Consider the following 9,650-nt stretch of genomic DNA (forward strand, 5'->3'; position numbering starts at 1 on the left):
TGTACAGAGACGGCGGCTACACTGATGGTGTTCGTGGAGCTTTTATAGCTCAAAGTGTTTGCGGCCTGGTGTGGGACAGGAAGTGGCTAGAAGATGCAAACACTGATTTTCCTGGTTCTGATGTCTTTGTTCAGGTTGACATCACTGATAGCTGACGAGACCTGTGCTGTGCAGGTTTGGGCAGTAAGAGGATTGTAAACAAGGTTAAAGTGCTACGCAGTAACCACACTTACCTGTGCTTCTGTTCAAGACTGTTTCCTACATGATGTCAAAGGTGTCACCTGTGCACGTGATCACCGTGCTGATATATGCAAACCAATGGCTTTAAAAATGTCCCAGATGAGAACGAGGCTTCTTTCACACTGGCCAAATGAAACAGGGTTGTGACATCACTGACCTGTGATGTCGTCACCCTTTAGTAAATGTTTGATTTCTAAGGTAATCAGGAATAAGTGTTGTTGACGTGACTGTCAGCTAAGAGTCAGTGCTGTAGTCCAGACATCAGCTCTGCTGCTCTGATCGTACTGGACTAATCACGGGCTTCCTCTGGCAGCCATGACCACCTAGTTAGTGTTGTGCTTGACCAACGCCTGTGTCTGATGACCGTTTTCATCCGGTCACATCTGTCACAGCTGGGCTGGAGACACAGGTGCACGATCGTGCTGGTTTCAACACTTTGATCATAGAGTGATTAAAGTGCTCAGAGACAAAAGCCGAGATTAAAAACTGGAATCTTTGTCTTCCACTGTGGACGTCTCGCCCTCCCGTGTTAACGCTGATGTGGAGCTACTGTGAATGGCAACACTGCACCACGTGGTTCACGTGCACTGCAGTTAGTTTGGCCCGCTGCTCACTGATCTACAACAGTTGTAATACCATAGAGTGTATATGTGTGTAAATGCACAAACACGTGCACACACTGAGCTGACGTCACCAGACAGAGGCGACACAAGCGCGAGCATGAAGCCCGAGTGTAAACAAAAGCTCTGCCCTCACGTACATGACGTCACATTGTGCTGAGCAGGCAACAGTGACGTGTTTCCTGTTTCACGGTGAAACAGGAGACGGAGCTGTGGGTGATGTACAGAGAGCTTCGCTTCAGTGTTGTCTGCAGATAATATCGCCTGAAAACAACTTCCGCTTGAGTGAACGATGGCGCGAGCGAGTGTGGTGACGTCACGCGGCAGAGGCTGAGCAGGAGGACCGGGAGGGTGAGCTAGCAGCTGCGACAGCATCCCCGCGTGACACACACGGTAACATGGCATCATACGTGTGCGCGTGAGTGGGGTAAACGGGCAGCTCGTCGTGTCTCGGTAGAGCATCTGGTGCAGGTGCACGAGCACACGCGCGACCGCGTCCTTCGCGAAACCACTGTCTGCAGTCACAAGGTCGCGAGGAGAGCCGATGTCGTGTGGGGGCTCCCCGCGCGGTCACTGGGGTAGCCAGTGGAGGCCTCCTGTCCCGGCGCGCGCTCACGCACGCACACACACAGCGTGGACGTGTTTGCTGTAGCTCTCAGAAATGTGGAACAAAGTGTGTTAAATGCGTGAAACCTGCGGATCCTCTGCTGTGTTCTTACAGACACCCGTGCTTCTGTCTCCTCCAGGCCCACTGAAGCAGCACGCAGGATGGACTCTATGTCTCTGATGAGTGGAAGCAGGAACCCCGTGTTCCTCACAGCCTCCTCCTCCCACCACGTCCAGGCCCCCCTGCTGTCCAAAGGCCTGAAGAATGGAGCTGCAGGTCCAGGAAGCTGGTGCGGGGATGCTCAGCCTACTGTGGCCATTCTGGGATCAGGTGACTTCTCCAAGTGCCTGACCATTCGCCTGCTGCGCTGTGGCTTCCATGTGGTGGTGGGTAGCCGCCATCCCAAATTGGCAGCCCACTCATTTCCACATGTGGTGGATGTAACGCACCATGAAGATGCCGTGGGGAAGGCTAACATCGTATTCCTGGCAATCCGCCGTGAGCACTATTCTGTTGTGTGGGACCTCAAACACCTACTGGAAGGTATGTCACACACCTCTAAGTGCTTTCACACCATCACACACATACTGGACACGGTGGTTGATTTTCTTATCCCAGCATGCAGATCAAGCTACTGACCTCCCAAAGGTTTTGGTTTGAGCCGCGTCTGTGAGACTGGAGGAAATGCAAGGGCAAAGACGTCTGGGTTATCAGTGTTGGTGACCTGACTGCTGTGCTTGTGTTTGTTCTGCAGGGAAGATCCTGGTGGATGTGAGTAACAATAAGCGAGCAAACCAGTATCCAGAGTCCAACGCCGAGTATCTGGCTTCACTGCTGCCAGACTCTATCGTGGTCAAAGGCTTCAACGTCATCTCAGCCTGGGCCATGCAGCAGAGCTACCCTAAGGATGCCAGCACACAGGTGCAGTAACCGGGCCACACGTGTCCACGTCTACAGCGTGTCTTTGTCCTGTCGTGTCCCTGAGCTCTGCTGGAGCTTTCCTCCTGTTTAAAAACCAAAGTTTTGACCTGTGACTGTTGCTAAAATGCTCGCCCACCAGGGGTTTGTCTGTAGTGTTGTAGGGTCTTTACCTTAAAATACCACAGCCTCAGCTGAGAGGTCAGCCACGTGCTCATGAATCTGACTTTGTGATACTTTGTATGTAAGGCAGAGAGTTTAAAGCTGTTGATGACACTGAGTCAGTGAAGAAATACCAGTAAGTGCTTCCTTTGGGTTAGTGGCAGCGTTCGAAATGACTTCAATTCAACTTTATTTATACAGCAGCAGACCACAACAACATAATGTAAGGCAGACCCTACAATAATACAACCCAACAATCATGTGACCCCCTGTGAGCAGCACTTTGGTGACAGTGGGAAGGAAAAACTCCCTTTAACAGGAAGAAACCTCCAGCAGAACCAGGCTCAGGGGGGACAAAGACATGCTGTGGGAGATATCCAGAGATTAATAAGAAGCATGGGTGCAGAGAGGTCTGTAGCAGGCTCTTCAGGCTTACTGATGCTGCTGAGATGGACTCTTTATGAGTCTCGCAGCACCGTCCAAACAGGAGGACGCCTCTGAACCGGCCCGTCGTCTCTAACCCGCCCTCATGTTTCTCCTGTAGGTGTTCATCTGCAGTGACTCGGTGGAGGCCAGGCAGCAGATCATGGAATTAGCCCGGCAGCTCAACTTCCAGCCGGTGGACATGGGCACCCTGTCTTCTTCCCGTGATATTGAGAACGTGCCTATCCAGTTGTTCCCTGGCTGGAAGGGCCCTGTTCTTGCTGCCGTGGCCCTCTCCATCTTCTTTTTTTCTTACTCGTTTATTCGAGATATAATTCACCCATATATGAAATACAAGCAGAGTGACTTCTACAAGATCCCCATAGAGATAGTGAATCGGACACTGCCTGCCGTCGCCATCACTCTCTTGGCCCTGGTGTACCTTGCAGGACAGTTAGCAGCTGCCCACCAGCTCTACTATGGCACCAAGTACAAGCATTTCCCACACTGGCTGGAAAACTGGCTGCAGAGCCGCAAACAGCTGGGCCTCCTCGCTTTTTTCCTGGCTGCTGTTCATGTCCTCTACAGTGTGTGCCTGCCTCTGAGAAGGTCTGAGAGATACCTGCTGCTCAACACTGCTTATCAGCAGGTCAGTGAAACAGCTTTTTGCACATCTTTACAAACATCAGTGCTGTTTCTGAAGATCACTTTGATTTGAATCGTTACACATTAGCAAGAGAACTGGCAACATCACAGGTTTTCCCTTCAAATATCCAGAAACGTTACAGGTCAGCACAAGTGTCACCCTGAGGCAGCATCACACAAGCTTCCTGTCTAACACTCACACTCCCATGGATGCATCATAGGGGGTTAGCATCTTGAACCACATGATTGAACCACCAACCTTCCTGGTTTTAACTTTTCTGTTTGTGTCACAGTAGAGACGTGTTCACGTCGGCGTTGTCTAACATCTGTGTCAAACACATGAGGAGCGATGGGAGGCTCGTGGAGTAAACCAGAAACGCTGTAATCTGATTGGCAGCAGCGGTAGGGTTTCTCCTGATGAACTGTACTCTCTGTGACGTGTTCTCATGTGATGGCAGGTCCACTCGAACATGGAAAGCACGTGGAACGAGGAAGAGGTGTGGAGGGTGGAGATGTACGTTTCCTTTGGGATCATGAGTCTGGGGCTGCTGTCTCTGCTGGCTGTCACCTCCATCCCGTCTGTCCACAGCACGCTCAACTGGAGGGAGTTCGGCTTCATACAGGTACCCACAGAGTCCACCAGCCCGTCGTGTCACGTGCCTCAGAGAGTATTCGGAGTCCAGTCTAGTCTGTGTACGTGATCAGTAGTGCGTAATGGCGGCTTGTGACGAGTGTACCTGAAACCAGCTTAGCTGCTGTGAACTCAGGTCGCGTCTCTGAGGCGGCGTGCCGTCACTCCCAGCTCTCCTGCTGTGAACACTTGGGGAAACGTGCTGTGACCGAGATGCTCTCTTAGACAGTCACATGACAGACTACATACGTGTAAACATGTTCTGCTGTAGTCTCGATGTTAGGGGCGTGTCTAATGTAAGTCACTGTCGTGCTGTTATGTGATCACAACAAAAGCCTGTGTCTGAGTGTTCCTGTCTTTGCTCCAGTCCACTCTGGGGTACATCGCCCTGCTCATTGCGACCTTCCACGGGCTGCTGTTTGGCTGGAAACGCGCCTTTGAGGAGGAGGCCTACCGCTTCTACCTGCCGCCCAGCTTCGTCGTGGCCCTGGCGCTCCCGGTGTGCGTCATCGTTGGGAAGCTGCTGATCCTGCTCCCCTGCGTTGCCCGCAAGCTCCACCAGATCCGCAGGGGTCAGGACAGCAGTGAGATGAGGGGCAAGCGCATGGAGCCGGTGGGCTCAGCTGCCCACGTTTCCCCTGAGAGGGTCACCGTTATGTGATCGGCCTGTTCGTAGCTCCAGGTGAGGAACCGCTGTAGTGACTCTCACTGCGGGACTGTGTCTGATGACAGCTTCGTGCTGTGGACCTGTTGCTGTATCCGCTTATTCATATTGTTCCAACGATGCTGCTTCGTGTTATTGTGTAGTGTTTATCAGGACATCACGTCCCTGCTTTGAGTCGCTGCTGTAACTGAAACTGCAGTTTGTACAGGTCCTGCTCATCTGTGAGAACAGCTGTTTGCTCTTCTGTGACATCGCATCGCGACTGGAGTGTAGCAGAGGCGCTGTCGGTGGGCCCTGCAGCTTTGATGATGGAGGACAGCTGCAGCACATCTGCCTCTCCTCACTGTAACGCTGCACACCTGCGTTTACCTGTGTGTGTCTGCAGTGCGATCTGAGGCTGTCATTCACACATTGTTTTCCTTACAGACCGTGGTAGAAGTGTGTAACATTTGTGTGTCAGTCAGTGAGACGTGTTCCTGTGACGCTCATGTGACACACAGCTTCACACTGAGTGTTCGTTTATAGTATTTCGTTGTATTTTTACAGTGAATGAACAGCCGGTGTCTAATCTGCAGTTAACCCTCGTGTGGTGTTCATATTTTTCTTACTCAGCCAGTGTTCATGGGTCTGGTGGACCCGCCAGAGTTTAACACTATCAAACAATTTTATGTTAAATTACTCAACAGATGTTTACTTCATCCCAGTTACAAACCATATGAACAGCAAACATGGTTAATTTTTTCCCTTTACCTTTGTTAGATCACATTTATGAATCAATGTGCTTCTCGTTTCTTTTTTGTTTTATAAAATGTTATAAAAATAAATCAGTTATAATCAAGTGGAGTGAGTGGAAAGACAACACATTTACACGTGAAGCAATATGTTTCACAACTAAATGGGATCAGCTGCTCATCAATGGTGACATTAGGCCCAGGGTTGTAAAACAGGGGGAGGCGGTGCACACACTTATCCCACACTGTCCTGATGGCAGCTAGCTTGTCTCTCTGCCGTCGAGCTGGTCTGTCGTCTCGGTTATCAAAACGGATAATCCTGGAAATTTTGTGGAAGTTTTCCAGAGACATTGATGCACGGAAAGGTTCGTGCCGGTTTCTGCATCCCACAGGATTCTGTCGATTCCCCTTTGGACCTGAAAACTCCTGCAAGGATAAGAAGCCCAAAGTAGGCCTTTGGGGTTCTTAGATAAATTTGGTCCATCTCCTTCCACCTCTCTCCAAAAACACACCGTCCTTCTAGATTACTGCAATCCAGAAAAAATTTCTGGATGGAATCTGGGATGAAAAGCTCAAATGAAGACTTGATGTCCTGCACATGAGTAACTGTCAGCCGTGTTGGCCCTGGCTTATCACAGTAACAGCTCTGCAGGGTGGCTCATTTCTTGGCCAAGAAGACCATTCAATTTCACCAGTTATTGACATCCATATTTCTTCACTTGCTGTCTGGTGGGCTTGTTCTGGTCCTGGAGCTGGCAGCAGATGGGGTACTCGTCTTCGTTTTGTTACTAAATGGTGATCAACCTCATCCTCTTCTTCAAAGTCACTGTCAGACTCTGAATTTTCAGAAATGTGAAATATTCTGAAACCTCTTTGTCAACATCATCATCCGAAGCCCCTCTCTGTTCCAAAATCAATTGGATGGCCCTCGCAGCAGATAATCTTTTGCCATCTTGATCAGTTGTGATAAGGAACCATATTGGCAAAGTCTTATTTATAGTATTATGCCCCTAATTTGCAGGTGGGACAGGGTATGAGAAAATAAAATTTGGATCCCTCAATAAAGAGGGTAAAATGTGCGGGAATGTAAGAGCAGACGGTGTTGGTAGTTGAATTTTCAACAATGTTGCAACTTTGTGCGGAGCAGGAGGAGAAGAAAACACTATCAGCAGCACCAGAAAGGAGGAAGACAGAGTGTGGGAACACAGGACCTGCACTTTCAACACTTTTACTAGACCTGGGTCCAGTGGACCCGAACACCTTGTATGTAATGTAAATGCGTGGGGGGAGGTACAGTATGAGGTCATTGAAAATTAGTTTGGATTTATGTTCTTCACAGAAAATAAGCCAAAGCCAATGAGTTTCAGGTTGAAAAAAATAATTGTTTAATTTTTCTTTTGGGAAAAACTGAAAACGGGTCAGACCCGAACACCATACAAGGGTTAAATGAGCAGCAGCGCCCTCTGCTGTCCGGCTTCACAAATCGTACTTCTCTGTATATGCATTGAGTTTGTGCGCTTTAAGGATGAAGGAGATCTACAGCAGCTGGATCAGACGACGGGCCGGGCGGCAGACCCAAGCTCGACGTCAGAGTACAAATAAACTTTATCATGAACAAGTCTGAGTTTGGTCATTTCATTAGAATCTCGTTGTTTCTGCACACAGCTGCAAATCATTACGAGGCTCAACGACAACTCTGACAGTGGGTAACCTCCTCACGCGCTCAGGATGCACGTCTGTGTGTGCGGGGGTGGATTGGTAAATAAGGAGAAACCTGTGATTGGCTGAATGAGGCTGGTAGCCGGGCCCACCTCAGCCGTACACTGACGTGAAGAATCTAATGCAGTTTGTGGTTAAATACGAACACAATGGCAGTCAGAGAGGACCCACGTGTTTAGTGCTGCTACACAATATTTGAAATGTAAACAAACAGTTGGTTTTGTACTACTTGAACACTAAGTGTCCTCCCATGACACGGCAGCAGTGGCCCACCGAGCCTCCGACCAGCTGCTGCCCTCTAATGATGTGAACTCCAGACAAACGTGGCATAAAAAAGAATTTTAATGAAACCCATCACACCCAAATATCACGTTTCACACACTAGGATTCACAACACATTTAAGAAACATTTGGAAACTGTCACAGATGGATCAGGACGCCTGGGAGGAAACGGTGTCCTGGTCCCACAGGACCGACCTGACAGCAGCACGAACAGCTGAGAGGAGAATAAACCAGCTCATTTTAATGCTACAGTCTGAGGACTACCACACTTATTATTATTTGCACAGTAGAAACATGTAGTCATAGACGCCCAGCGTTTCCATGGTTTCCTCAGCTTTGACCTGGCCTAGCGCACAGTGCTCGTTTCCTGGAGCTGAACATATTCGAACCCACAGCTGTCCACACACCCGTGCGCAGCTTCGGAGATCAAATCAGGTCTGTGGCTGCAGCTGCTCCAGGGACGACAGCAGCTCCTGGGCGCTGGGTCTGCAGGGGGGCGTTCCGTTCCAGCAGCGGCTCAGCAGAGCCCGAAACAGCCTCCCCGGCTCCGACCGGAACACCTGGTGGTCCTGAACAGGAGGCCGCAGATTGTGAGCCACCACCGCGTAGATGACGTGCTCCCTGTCGCCGGTGTAGGGCGGCTCTCTGGTGAGAAGCTGCCACAGAGTGATGCCGAAAGAAAAGATGTCCGCTTTAGGAGTCACCCTCTCGCCTCTGAGCAGCTCTGGGGCTCTGTGCGTGTACGTGCCACCCACGAGAGGCTGGTGGCTCGCGGCGCTGACCTCACAGCCAGGGTCCAGTTTGAGAGAACAGCCGAAGTCTGCGATTTTGCACACGTCCTCGCTGGTCAGCAGCACGTTAGCTGGTTTAATGTCCAGATGCACGACGCCGTGGGAGTGGAGAAACCTCAGGCCGTGAACGATGTCCGACGAGTACCTGACGCACCTGTGCTGTCCCAGCGGCTCCGTGCCACCGTAAATGACCTGCTGGAGGTTCCTTCTGCCCACGAACTCCATCAGTATTACCCCGATGCTGCCTTCGTCTCCACACTGTGGCGGGACGCAGGTGGTGGCAGCTATTACGCGCACTATGTTGGCGTGGCGCAGGTGCGCCGCGTTCAGCTCGGCCCAGAAGCTCTGCTGGGACGCCAGCTTGTTCTTGGTGGACCTGTTGACCTTCTTCACCGCCACGGTCTCTCCGAAGTACTCCGCCTGGTCGACCGAGCCGAAGCCTCCCGAGCCCACGGGCTGCACGGAGCGCAGCTGCTTCCAGTGGATAACCGAGGACCAAAGCCGAGTGGCGATTCGGCCATGGAGCCGCTGAGCGGGCACTTGTAAGGTGGAGCCGTGCTTAGTCAGCGGGCTGCTGCAGGGCCCCGTGTCCAGAAAGGGGCAGAAGTCTTTGGGCAGCAGGCGGGTCAGCGGGATGGGAGACGGCATGGCACGCTGTGCACCATACTGCTCTGTAAGCCGAACAGCTACTCTGCGCTCAGCTCAGGCTTTTACGCGCTCCGCACTGCCGCCTGCTGTTCTGGAGGACGTAATGCTTCTGTTTGGGGTCACTGAGTTCATGCCGATGGTTCACCTCAGTTTACTCTATACAACAGAGCAGAGCCGGGTAAAAGGACGGCTTTGTGTGAACAACATCTGGGATAGTGAGCATAATAACATCTACGGTCATATATACGACCCGGCGAGCCGTGTGAGCTGGTAATGTGTGCGCAGTGTTTAAAGCTGCGGATGGGGAGCCCTGCCTGAACAGTCAGGGTGGACTGAGTGTGAGGCTGGGGGAGGGTGCTCCACCGAGGAGCGTGGAGCTCACAGCCTGTCTGTTTCACTCTCTCCGACTTTTCCAGCACGCAAAAACAGATGCTCACTTTCTAACAGCCTGCTCACTGGTAACAAAGGAAAACATGGAGCTGTACATTACTGTGTTTTAATGCAAGCTACTGGAACCAGTCTGATGCGAGCTTCGGTGTACCAGGTATCATTTTCATGGGTCAGAGAGA

At 51.1% G+C, this 9,650-nt stretch overlaps 2 protein-coding genes across 4 annotated transcripts; one reads left to right on the plus strand and one right to left on the minus strand.

The window, feature by feature from the left end:
- The first annotated feature begins 1,019 nt into the window (after nucleotides 1–1,019).
- steap2 (STEAP family member 2, metalloreductase) lies at nucleotides 1,020–7,265 on the plus strand. 3 transcript variants are annotated; one of them, XM_085286116.1, is made up of 6 exons: nucleotides 1,020–1,253; nucleotides 1,607–2,010; nucleotides 2,222–2,388; nucleotides 3,092–3,619; nucleotides 4,074–4,238; nucleotides 4,614–7,265. In XM_085286116.1, exons 2-6 carry the CDS (start codon nucleotides 1,629–1,631, stop codon nucleotides 4,905–4,907), a joined length of 1,536 nt encoding a protein of 511 aa, XP_085142242.1. In that variant the 5' UTR covers nucleotides 1,020–1,253; nucleotides 1,607–1,628; the 3' UTR covers nucleotides 4,908–7,265. The 3 variants fall into 3 exon arrangements, with proteins under 3 accessions (XP_085142242.1, XP_085142241.1, XP_085142243.1); XM_085286115.1 differs by having other exon boundaries at nucleotides 1,021–1,211; XM_085286117.1 differs by lacking the exon at nucleotides 1,020–1,253 and having other exon boundaries at nucleotides 1,260–2,010.
- A 419-nt stretch (nucleotides 7,266–7,684) lies between these two features.
- Nucleotides 7,685–9,143, minus strand: mos (MOS proto-oncogene, serine/threonine kinase). Its single transcript, XM_085286118.1, has one exon. It carries the CDS (start codon nucleotides 9,079–9,081, stop codon nucleotides 8,074–8,076), a length of 1,008 nt encoding a protein of 335 aa, XP_085142244.1. The 5' UTR covers nucleotides 9,082–9,143; the 3' UTR covers nucleotides 7,685–8,073.
- Between the last annotated feature and the right edge of the window lie 507 nt (nucleotides 9,144–9,650).

This window comes from Mchenga conophoros, linkage group LG9, assembly GCF_057382185.1.
Source record: "Mchenga conophoros isolate Kocher_MC1m ecotype Shallow Benthic linkage group LG9, M_conophoros_male_GT1.1, whole genome shotgun sequence".
NCBI lineage: Eukaryota > Metazoa > Chordata > Actinopteri > Cichliformes > Cichlidae > Mchenga > Mchenga conophoros.

Excerpts from the sequence above, each read along its gene's own strand:
- steap2 (XM_085286116.1), top strand. The coding sequence starts at position 1,629 with ATGGACTCTATGTCTCTGATGAGTGGAAGCAGGAACCCCGTGTTCCTC. Across the intron at positions 2,011-2,221 it reads CCTCAAACACCTACTGGAAG|GGAAGATCCTGGTGGATGTG; the intron begins GTATGTCACACA and ends TTTGTTCTGCAG. Across the intron at positions 3,620-4,073 it reads TCAACACTGCTTATCAGCAG|GTCCACTCGAACATGGAAAG; the intron begins GTCAGTGAAACA and ends ATGTGATGGCAG.
- mos (XM_085286118.1), bottom strand. The coding sequence starts at position 9,081 with ATGCCGTCTCCCATCCCGCTGACCCGCCTGCTGCCCAAAGACTTCTGC.